This window comes from Strigops habroptila, chromosome Z (genome assembly GCF_004027225.2).
Source record: "Strigops habroptila isolate Jane chromosome Z, bStrHab1.2.pri, whole genome shotgun sequence".
NCBI lineage: Eukaryota > Metazoa > Chordata > Aves > Psittaciformes > Psittacidae > Strigops > Strigops habroptila.
In genome coordinates, this window is record NC_044302.2 from 68,268,031 (window position 1) to 68,280,274 (window position 12,244).

The 12,244-nt window shown below is 37.4% G+C and overlaps 1 protein-coding gene across 2 annotated transcripts in view; it reads right to left on the minus strand.

Annotated features, from left to right (window-relative positions):
* Positions 1 to 12,244, minus strand: part of CCDC171 (coiled-coil domain containing 171) — a 148,426-nt gene that overhangs the window by 117,417 nt on the left and 18,765 nt on the right. For both annotated transcript variants that reach the window (XM_030470913.1, XM_030470914.1), the window contains exons 7-8: positions 1,875 to 1,967; positions 362 to 522 (exon numbers count right to left, since the gene is read on the minus strand). In XM_030470913.1, the coding sequence (XP_030326773.1) occupies positions 362 to 522; positions 1,875 to 1,967 (254 nt within the window). The remainder of the gene's footprint in view (positions 1 to 361; positions 523 to 1,874; positions 1,968 to 12,244) is intronic.

Below are 12,244 nucleotides of genomic sequence, written 5' to 3' on the forward strand. Positions count from 1 at the left end.
TGTTTTCATAATAATGTAAGTGTATACAGAAAAAAAGTCTGTTATAAACCTGCCACATACGTTTTACTACATTCCTCTCAAACACTACTGGAGACAGGACCCTATCATATCTATTATTTTCAACAGCTTTGATTTGGCAAACAATCTATAACAGATCAGTTATTTTCTCTACCTATTCATAAAATGTATGGTTACTGATACAGACTTGCTATTAATGGAATGCCAGGTTCTGAACCTTGGCTTGGTTTGGCAAATTGCATCAGATTGTTTTCTAGTGAGTGAAAACTAAAAAGAATGTAAACTAGAAGTGGTACTCAAGCTGACTACTGCCACTTTACAATGAATTTAAAAGTTAACTTACACATTGAGTTTTTCCAGGTTCTCTTGGGCATTGCGTTTTTCTCTCTCATATGCATTTTCTACCTCTTTAAACTCTTTCTTGACCATTTCCAAATCCGAAAGAGCTTCTGCTTGGCTGGCTTTTTCCACCTGCAAAGCTCCTTCAAGGTCTCGAATTCTTAACTACCAAGCAATAAGAAAGCAATTAAAGCAAGTTAGGAAAAACTATCATGATCTTTAATGCTGTTCTTTGTTGTCTTTTGCTTTACTGGTAAACTATATTCTATTAATTCTATATGGAAATACGTTCACAGAAAGCATTGAACACATGTAAAAATGCATGAATGCGTGCAGTTCAAAACAAAACCAAATAGATACACTGACCAAAAGCAACTTTTATTTTCCTCTGGCGGTATCTTGATTTTTTTCTTTTTCAGCTATTCCTAAACTTTCCCAGGGGAATTTTTTGGTTTTTTAAGTAGACTCGTGAAAGCGTGGGATTAACAGTAAAGGCTGTATTTTCACTCAGCACAAAACACACTTGAAGCTTGTTCATGTATACAAATAAGGAAGAAAAACTTACCAGTCATTCACCCATAAAAGATAAGTCTTTAACTCTAAGGAATGTTACCTTCCAGTTCCTTTGTATGTTGTAAAAGTAGAGAGAGGAAATTAAGAAAACTAAATCTACTAGTTTAATCATCATTTTAAAAAAATTGTGTGCCTGTGCATGGAGAAGATGATGAGAATAAGAAAATAACTGACTGAAGAATGGCAGTACTTACTTTTCTTACTCAGAAAATAATCTAAAAAATAAAAACCAAACTTCCTTTTTTTTTTTTTTCCCCCTTAGTTTTTCAGAAGTCCAGTGTGAAGGGCTTGTTAGTAGGAGGTTACTAAGCAACCATCATCCAGCTTTTTATCACTTGCTTTTTAAAGCAACCCATAATTGCTTTACTGGGTCAAACCCAATGTGATACAGCTTAATAATACAAACATTTAATATTCACGTATACATACTACATTTTTTCAATGATCAATCTTTACTGGCAACTGCAGATATCATAACTTTGAAGCTGAAATGTACTCTGAACAATTACCTTTGGAACTGTAGTTCCCGGATGCATTAAGCTCTCAGTCCTAGAAAAGTTGGATCTACGCACTCTATCTCCAAATAGCTCTAAGTGCCCATTCAAAAGATAGAGGATATTTAAACAGTAGTACAGTGTTTAACTATTGTGAAACATTCTCCTTCCCCTCACTGTTTAAATGCTAGCGGGAATTCTCAAACTTACATAAGAAAATAAAATATCATCTTTGTATTCTAATAACTTTAATGTTCCCTGAAAAGCAGGTATTTTTCTATTGTCTCCTTTTATATATTAGCTATTACAAATTTAACACTTGTTGCAAAAAACCCATTTAGTGTTTTCACTGAAGCAAGTAGGTAGTCTTAACTTTTTTTGAAGATTGTATCTTTACCACTTCAACTGTTTTACTGTACAATTCTACAAAGTATTTAACAAAAAGTTTACCTGGATGATCTCTGAATTGAATTTGGATTCCAAATGTGCTGCTCTCTCTGCTTCAACATTTTCTTCCAGTTTCTTTATTCTCACTGTAGCTGTCTAAAAGTACATTTTGAAGAAACTTCAGTCCAGAGAGGTAGTAAACATGACACAAAGATTATCATTCAGTACATTAGGACTCCATACACCAAGCTGATGTATCTGAACTACTTGTACTTTGGAACTGTGAAAACTTATATCAAGAAATACATACAAAAATAATTTTTACATATCTAGATATGTCTAAATATCTATTTATTTATCTATATGTACATATTATTTTCTATTTAGTTAAAGAAACTGTTGTAGCATTATGCTATTTCTACATTTTTTACAATCAAGAAAATTGCATCTGCAGCCAAAAGGCAGGAAGACCAAGTTAAACATTTCACCTATTCCCTTACAATTTGCTTTTTCACCAAAGTTGTCGCCTGAGGCAACATAATCACACCCTGACTGTTCTAAAATACAATAGGGTATCAATAAAGTATCTACAGTTTCAGTGACGAGACAGATAAAGCTCAGAGAAGACAGGGTATTCCTCAAAAATATGTTGGCTTTGGCACTTGAATTCCAATTAAGATGCCCAGAACAGATTGCTTTGCAGCCCGAGACTAGCTATGTTTCCTTACAACAAAAATCTGTGAACTCTGTAATGTTTCAAAGTACCAACCTAATATATTTTTACTCCTGTGTTCCTTGACCTGTAACTATTCTCTTATGGTTTTGCCTAGCAATTACCAGATGTTCATGATCACTTTTAACAAATATCCTGATTTCTTCAGTCAGTTACTATGTCTCATTATACAACAGAACACCTGTACATGCATGAACACTCTAAGCAAAATGAGATTCTCTGAATTAAACTGTTGCATCTTTCTTACTCATTCTCACAACATTTAGGAAAGTACAAAATTGCAAATGACTATGGTAGGAATCTATTTGGAAATTGTGACTGCTTATAAAAAGTTCAAAAAGTAGCATCTATTTTTACTAGACCTTTTTTCCTTTTTTAAGTGATCCAAGCTGAAAACATTTCTTTCAAGTTACAATAAGCACAACAGAAATCACTAGATACGTATGTCCAGATAAAGAAAAAATACCTTTACCAGTAAAGCAGTAACTACATTCCTGCTATAATGGAAATTCACATGCAATTTTAACTACATTGCTTTCTATCAATAAAATTTTTTTCACTTTGACTGATAACTGAATTGAAAAGAAAAATTCATCCCAAAACGTCTCTTGGCTTCAAATTAAATCAGGGAGATCAAGAAAAAGGAATTAACATTAAAAACTCATTTAACATAAGCACAGTTAAGGTCATATAAATACAATCAAACTTATTGATTTTGGAAAAGTAAAACAAAGTAGCATATGAGACTGCATCTTGATTCTGAATGTTTAAAATAAGAGAAACATTAAGAGATGTTAAAAAAAAAACTCTTGGCAATAAATTGAAACTTTGTGTAATCACACACACACAAAAGGAAAGACTTTTGAAACTGATGTCCACAGAAGGCCTACTGAAGAGAAAAGCAGCAATAGTAGAGAGCTTACCAAACCTACTCCACAGTAAGGTCTGTCAAAAGACTTTAACCTTGCTTCTTCCAAGGAGTTTTATCTGTTTAACATACTTCATAAAAAAAAAAAAAAAAATCACAAATCTTGCACAAACACTCTCACTGTACATTCATATTGCTAAGATTATTCTCAAAATTGCCTGATTTAGACTCTTAACAGGATTATTCCTTCCAAACATCAGCTCCTACTCCCCTTTGTCCTTAATGGAAAATTGGCAAACTACCTCCTGCTTCAGTTTGGAAGAACTCCTTAATGCCCTCCAACAGACTGACATTTGTCAATGGGATGGTTTTACACAAGAATGTTGCCAGCCTGGTAAAAGTAGTCAGTGAACAATAAATATAAGTGATGTGGATCTCATTTCTTTTTTAATAACATTTTAAAAGTCAGCTGCAAAATAATTCTAGGTTTGAGCAGAAGAATAAAGGAAATAGTGAGGAAGGTACCTATTACAACATTGAGAGTGAGAAATGTAATTTAAAAAAAAAAAATGAAGAAATAGAAACTTCACCGAGAATATTTTACTGCACACCCTCAAGAGCAAAAACGCTTTTCTGTCTTTGATTGATTGGTTTGTTCAAGTGTCTATTCTCCTAGCAAACACTGAAATAGAAAAACAAAGTGATTCTGCAAGTAAAGGTTTTAGGCATAATAACTAATACACAAGCTCTGTACTGCATTTGACTTCTAAGTCTTATTTTATTTCCTGAGCACCAGTCCAAAGTAGAACTATGCCTTCATCTTAGCCTCTCTTCAGCTGAAACCAGAGATGCAAGGCACTATCAAAATGGTAAACTTACACTCTCAAATGGAGCCCCCTAGAAGTGTTAGATTTCTTCAGTCCCAAGAAGAAAAATAAAGAATAAATAACAGCTTGAATGAGGGCATCTGCAAGAACAAAAAACCGGAGCAATTACATTCTCCCAAACAGAGCATACAGGTATCAGTTCTCCGTATAATTCTTTAGGGTCTATCTTCTCAAGCCGACATGATCATAGAATCATAGAATGGTTTGGGTTAGAAGAGACTTTAAAGATCATCTCATTCCAAATTCCCTGCCATGGGCAGGGACACCTTCCACTAGACCAGTTTGCTCAAAGCCCCATTCAGCCTGGCCTTGAACACTTTCAGGAATGTGGCAGTTACAACATCTCTGGGCAACCTGTTCCAGTGTCTCACCACTGTCATGGTAAAGAATTTCTTCGTAATGTCCAATCTAAATCTGCAGAAAAATTACAAATATGCAAAATTGAGAAAGTCATGTAGATGCTGTCTGTGTCTAGTGGAACAATGAATATTCTTTTTCCTGGGTTCTATGATTTGATTGCTGAAGCTTATTGTTCACCATATATCTTGCAAATTTAAATGAAGCCATATACCAGCAAATCACTGGGACTTCAATGGCAAAATAAAAACTTTGTGAGAGTATCTAACCAGCCACTAGTACATAAGCCTTGCTAAGCAACAGAGTTATTAATATAAAGAAATTTAGATTCGCTTAGATTGCTAAAAGAATTTTGGAATCATTGTTTATCCAAGTGCACATCAGCCACAGAGGTTGCACACGGCTTCAAAGCTGAATCTGAAGTTTTATTTGGGAATAATATAGCTGCAAAACAAGACCCACTACATAGAAAATATTGTCTGTTTTGCTAGTAAAGGTTAAAACAAGTTCTTCTGATACCCATTTGCACTTCACAATGAGAAGCTGCATGCTTTACTAGTGAGAATGATCCATTACAAACTGCGAGGGAAAGCCCAGGTATGAATCTAACCTGTAACACAATCCTAAAAATTCCAAAAAGAGAAATGGGATGAGGAGAGGAGTTTCATGTTCCTGTCTGACAAACACAAAGACACTGGTTCCAGAATCATGTTAGCCAGGCAAACCTCTTCAAATCAGACAAAAGGTGAGCATCTGTATCCTTACTGAGCCATATGAGTCTGAAAACTTTATACAACACCTGTATAGAAAGACGCAGCTGTATGAAAACAAGTTACAAAGAAAGGCTGCAGGCCACAGACACCAGACCACAGTCTCTCAATTGGGAATCAAATGGGAACACTTTCTGGTTTCACAGAATGGTTGAGGCTGGACAGGACCACTGGAAGTCATCCAGTCCAACCTCCCTGCTCAGGCAGGGTCACCTGGAGCACATTGCTCAGGATTGCATTCAGACAGCTCTTGAATATCCCCAGGGAAGGAGATTCCACAAGCTCTCTGGGAAACCCATTCCAGTGCTCAGACACCCTCACCGTCAAGAAGCTCCTCCCCATGTTCAGGTGGAACTTCCGGTGGTTTAGTTTATGGCCATTGCCTCTCGCCCTATTGCCTGGCACCACCAAGATGACTCTGGCCCTATGCTCTTGACACCCTCCATTCAGGTACTTACATATATTTATCAGATCGCCCTTGAGCCTTCTCTTTTCCAGGCTGAACAGGCCCAGCTCCATCAGCCTTTCCTCATATGAGGGGTGCTCCAGACTCTTAATCATTCTAGTAGCCCTTCACTGGACTTGCTCCAGGAACTCCATGTCTCTCTTGCACTAGGGAGCTGTGCTGGTTTCCACTGGGACAGAGTTAATGTTCTTCCTAGTAGCTGGTGCAGTGCTGTGTTTTGGCTTTAGGCTGAGAACAATGCTGGTAAAACACCGACGATTTAGTTGTTGCTTACCCTGATCAAGGACTTTTCAGTCTCATGCTCTGCCAGTGAGGAGGGGCACAAGAAGCTAAGAGGGAGCAGAGACAGGACACCTGACCCAAACTAGTCAAAGGGGTATTCCATACCATGGAATCTCCAAAGTTTCCTCAGATATTCAAGCTCAGTCAATTTCAGTCTTAATAAAAAAACAAAGATATCTGGGATGTTTCTACTATAGCACAGATAGAATTGTGACTTTTGAGAAACAGCATATAAGAATCACTATGAAAACTTCACTGCCAGCCTTAGAACTTGTGGGCAACCATGCTATATGTTTACTCTAATCCTTTAAGGTTCAGCCACTTTTTCCAGTGTCCTGCCACATGTCAATGCTAATGTGGTTTTTAGGAGATGGTTTCTGCACACTAACAGTTTGCAATACCATTTTCCAAACTGGCCTTTGTGGTTTCACTTTTCTCAGCCCCTTGCACTTGCTCTAAGTACTGCCATATTTGTGAATACTGGGGCACCATGTACTGAGTAATTCAGAGTAATCCAGTATCCTACATTTCTGCAATGCCACAGCCATGAAAATGTAATCATCTGACATTTGCATGTACATCAAAATACTCTTTATCAGATAAGGAACAAAGAAAACAACAGGAAAAAATATAAAAGTACATTTACTAGGTTTAAATACAGTAATAGAAGTATTTTTTCCTCTGCTTCTACTTAGACCACTTCTACAAGATTTTTCAGTTTCATTTTACTAACAAGTTGTCAGGATACTGACACTTCCCCATGGCTGAGGTCCCTATCTGAAATGCTCAGCCAAGATAAAGTTCGAAGTGAAGAGGACATATGTATCTCGTATCTGGGTCATCATCCACCCACACTGTTTGTGTGCTTCCATATTCAGATTAAGATCCTACTTTTTTCTACTTAAAAACATTTCCGTGTAACTCAAATCAGAAGGTCAGATCTAAACACATCTTTGGGAGATGTGCTGACCATTTCCACCTAGCGTTAGAAATGCTGATGCCTCTCGATCATGGTAAGGTGGAGCCATCTGCTGTCCGGATAATAAACAACCTTTTAGTAGCTATAAAGTTACTTAACTACAAACAATTCTTTTGATGTCCCTTTTGATTCTCATGCTCAATAGCTGGCAAACCCCTTTAACAGTTCATGAACTGATACTGTTACTTTATTCATGCACAGACAAGATTAACCTGTGACTTGTTACTAACTCCTGGAGAGGGCTACATAAGTATTCAAATAACTTTGGTCTGATAACGAGGTACGCCCAGCCTTCAAACTGGACTTGAATAATATAATGACTTAGGAGATGATTAAGAGGAAGGTCCTCTCAGAAAGTCCATTATGACAATGACCTTGTCGCTGGAGAAACACGAACTCTGGAGCCACCACAAAGATATCGTTATGAAAAATGCTTAGAGGATATACAAGACAGTCACAGTAGCTAGAATTCCTAGATGCCAGTTGTGCATTGTGGAGATACTAGAAAGCAGAGGATTAAGGAAGGGTAAGATGTTAAGAAGCGTGTAGTCATAGAGGACAAAAATTAGTTTAAATTTTAGCCATTAGCACTGTTAAGTAGCTGAGGAATGTGTCCTCTCTTGCACTGCTTGAAGCTTTTTCAAGTCTTTCTTATGAAAGCTATAACTTATGTACCATTGCAGCCCATGGTGAAATTAGTAACGACAAGAAGGGGAAATTAAAAAAAAAAGATAAAAAATAGGTCTGTGGGTTTCACAGGGCAGGGAAGAGGAGGGTGTTTTTAGCTGGGACCTAAATTTTATGCTTCACTGACTTAGATACAGTAAGAAATTTAATACGCCCACAGCCTTACACTATTGCATACACATATACCTTCTGCAAATGCAGAGATGGACTTATAGGTGGAAAAGCAAGAAAGGCAATGTGAAAGCTAAGGAAATGTTCTTTAAATGGTAACTCAAAGCCTCAGAAGTATGGCAACATATCCATCTCAGAAAAAAAATGGACCAAGTTATGAGACATTTTTCAGGCCTCATGAGAAAGGCTTAAAAAAATCTGAGAGACCTTGAGCTCCAGATTACTAAGAGTTGGCAGCGTCAAACACATAAAACAAACAATAGAGAATGACTACATTTCTGTGAACAAGACAAAGAGTTTGAAATTTATGAACTACTATTTCTTTTCCTTATGGCAAAATCCACACTCCCCTTTCCTTCACTGTTTGTCAAAAAGCTTTCCCACTCTGCTTTCTGGCAACTAGACACACCACAAGAAACACTATTTTTTATACACAAATTGCTTTATATTTCCCAATAAATCACCTTTTGCAGAGCAATGGAGCTAAAGGCTAAAACAAAAGACACTGCTTCTAGGAAACTGATTATCAAAAATAGTAGTATCTTGATAAGTTTGATATAAATACATCAAGAATTTGTGTGACTACTTATTCTCAGGCTAAAGATGCAGAATGATAATAAGGTTCCCAATCTAAATTTTCCACAGTATGAAGTATGTGTTCCACTTCAGAAGAACGCCATGTCCATGCAGTGTTACCACACTGGCATCACTGCAAATTAGAAAAGCTAGCAGGTTAGACACTATACCAACAGCTACTTTTCAGTTGAAGAGTCCACAGAAACTTGCTGTTAGTCTTTCTCATCGTTTCTAATTCTCTAAACTAGAAATGTCTTCTTTCAGAACATGTTCAAAATATTGAAGAGTAAAACCAGACCAATATTAGGAAAAAACAAAAAAAGGAAGGGGGCACAGGCTTTTTCCACCTTCATTCCTTGATAATATAGTCTATTAGATACAATCCTTCATAAGAGTGCCACTGTACAAAAAGAAAAATACTCTAAATTTACCATTTTCTTTCATTATTGAAATACAAATATTTTCCCATGGACTTCTCTGTTATCTCCAGCAGAGGGTAGTAAAAGAGCAGCTTTGTGAACTCCAAGAAAGCTCACCCTCAATTGCCTATCAAATAATAGTATGTAACAAAAGATGTAAGATTGCCTTTGAATTAGACTAACTCTACTCTTCACACAAATCACCTCAAGTTCGCTACCATCAACAAGAACTTAAGCACACATTTTCTAACCAAATGCCCATTAACACAAGGTACTCTGCATGGAAATTGAAATACGATGTCTCCTGCGTTCATCTTCCCACAAAACCAAGTTTCGATCTATAAGCTAAAAATTCCATGAAGAGAGATAGAGAAATGTAGGGCTACTTCATGAAAAAAAATGTAGGCCATTCTGTCTGGGGCGTACTACTCTAAAGCTTCTATATCTGAATGGAAATCCATCTTAAATAGCAACATCACAGGGAAAAATAAGTTTTATTTAACCACAGCTGGAAGTACAGGACTGGAGTTTTAAATTCACAGGCAGACCACCACAGTACTATGTAACACCAGATGGGCAGAAAAACAAGGAAACTTGACATGTTGGCACCCAGCGAAAACTGCTGCCCAGGCTTTAGTGCCCTTCTCTAATGCCTCTTCCACAATGTATTTGGCAACTAAGAATGTTACCTACAGAAGGTAGGACGCTAATGAGGCAGCTCTTAAAGCAGAGAAAAGGAAATTCTACTAGAATTAGTGTGTTTAATCCCCAACAATCTCCAGGCTTCACAGAAGCACCTCCTTCTATTTGGGAATGTAGAATGTCATAGAATCATAGAATAGCTGGGGTTCGAAAGGACCTTAAGATCACCTAGTTCCAAGCCCCCGGCCATGGGCAGGGACACCTCGCACTAAACCATGTCACCCAAGACTCCATGCAACCTGGCCTTGAACACTGCCAGGGATGAAGGAGTCACAACTTCTCTGGGCAATGTGTTCCAGTGTCTCACCACCCTCACAGTAAAGAACTTCTTCCTTATATCTAACCTAAACTTCCCCTGTTTCAGTTTAAACCCATTTCCCCTTGTCCTGTCTCTACAGGCCCTGATGGAGTCCCTCTCCAGCATCCTTGTAGGTCCCCTTCAGATACTGGAAGGCTGCTACAAGGTCTCCACGCAGCCTTCTCTTCTCCAGGCTGAACAGCCCCAACTCTCTCAGCCTGCCTTCATATGGGAGGTGCTCCAGCCCCCTGATCATCCTCGTGGCCCTCCTCTAAAACTGTCCTTTTAGAATGGCATAGTCCTTTCTTTCAAACACAATCAGATGGGAAGATTGTGCTCATTTCCCCTCCTTTATGCAACTAGTCTGTCCTTGAACAGCCATTTCCTTCCCTTACAGCCTCCAAGACCAAAGTTCCAACAACTAAGCTATAGAGGCGAAGAGCAGCTTATCTGGTCCCTTTGGTTGGGGTCTTTCCACTCTCAGCATGAAGAGCTGCTAATACCTCTGCCTTATTGTGCTCCAGAAGGTTAGAGAGGAAGAAGAATGACAAATTTATAAATCAAAGAAAGGTTGCAATTAGATTTCAAATTCTGTTAATACTAATCTGTTCCTTAGTATACAGCTTTTGGGGGAAAGGATTATGGGTGAGAGAGCAACTTAAAATAGATTTTATTAACCTGAACTTTGAACTTCAGAATCCTTGCAGCCTTTCATGACCACAGAAAATGCATTTGTAAGATGCAAATGATGATGTTGTCACAAACTCTGGAGTTTGAGTCCACTATGCAGTATGAAGACTACAGTAACCAATACTATCTCCAGTGATCAATATCGAAAGCTTAAAATATCTAGTGCTTTTGCTTCTTAAAGAATAAAGGTATTTTCAGAGATGCTCGTTAATCTCTCTGACTTCAAGTATAAAATGTTATTATTTTTGGCCCTTTCAAACACTTACACACATGCTATTTACTTTTGAGATGGTAAAGTGAGATGCAAGCTGACTAAAACATATGCATTGCAGTCTAATTGAGACTTTCTTTTTAATTCACAGGGACTTGCATTAATTTGCTTAAAACTTTTGAGGTTTCACCACATGCTTTCCTTAATCACTGCTAAAATAGCTATACTTACAAGTTCCACAAGACTGATTTTTCTGTAGTCTGAATGTGTTGTTTTTTCATGACATTATTAAAAGATTCAGAAAGTTACAAGAATTTACTAAAAATCAAAGAGCAATAGAAATATCTTAGCTGACTGTGGTTTATCAGGATTCCCTGACAAAACCATCTCCAGGGCATAGCAGTTACACATTTGCAAGGAACTGAGTGCTTGTTTCTCAAATTTAGATGAGTAGTACACCAAATCAAAATATTTAGAAAGATAAATAATTTGCTGTTTTGCCTCTCCTCATTTCAGCTCATGATTCCTATGTTAATATATTGAAAGCCATGAAGTTATCAAAAAAAGCCCTTGTTCAAGTACTTGGAAGAAAAATCTTTGTTTTTAAAAGGGCTATTGGAACTTCACAGTACGCAGCACTTTCCAACTGACATTAATTCTGCCTACCCCAATATGTGCAGCTCACAATATTCCTGACAATAGATTTCCTGTAGATCTCTTTGAGGGCACAAAAGTCTACCTTGCTGGTCAATTAGTGAGTGGTTTTAGTTGATGAGATTTGATCTTCTCTGTAGGAATTTTCTTTTGTACTTCATCTTTAATGCAGGGCTCTACTTACCCTAGCAATCAATGCTTTAAACACTTCTTTTGCCTTTAAGGGAAAAATAACAGAGAACAGCTGAAAACTGTATGCCACTTATTCCTTTAAGGTCTTCCAATACCCTGCAAGTGCCAATTCTTTAAAATTCATTGCAGAAAAATTTAAAGATTTTTAAAGAGAACTTACATCAGGATAAATAACCATCCAGTCAGTATGCTTTTTTGCAGTGACAAACATTCTACCAAGAAAGTCTTGGTCCTGACTGTTCATACAGATATCTTAGTTACTACAAAGCCTATCAGTGGACAAACAAAATGTTGAAACTTAGGAAAGAACTAGCAGTTTAGTAAATGGAGCACACTAAAGACTTGAGACTTCTCAGCAACAGGTGTCACTTAACAGAGAGGCAAACGAAAACTCCCTGTAGCATTTAAGGCAGGAAGAGGCTGCTGTAATCTCCCAGTATACTATTCCCCCTAACTAGCACAATATCTGATGAGTTTCTCAGCTCCAGTAG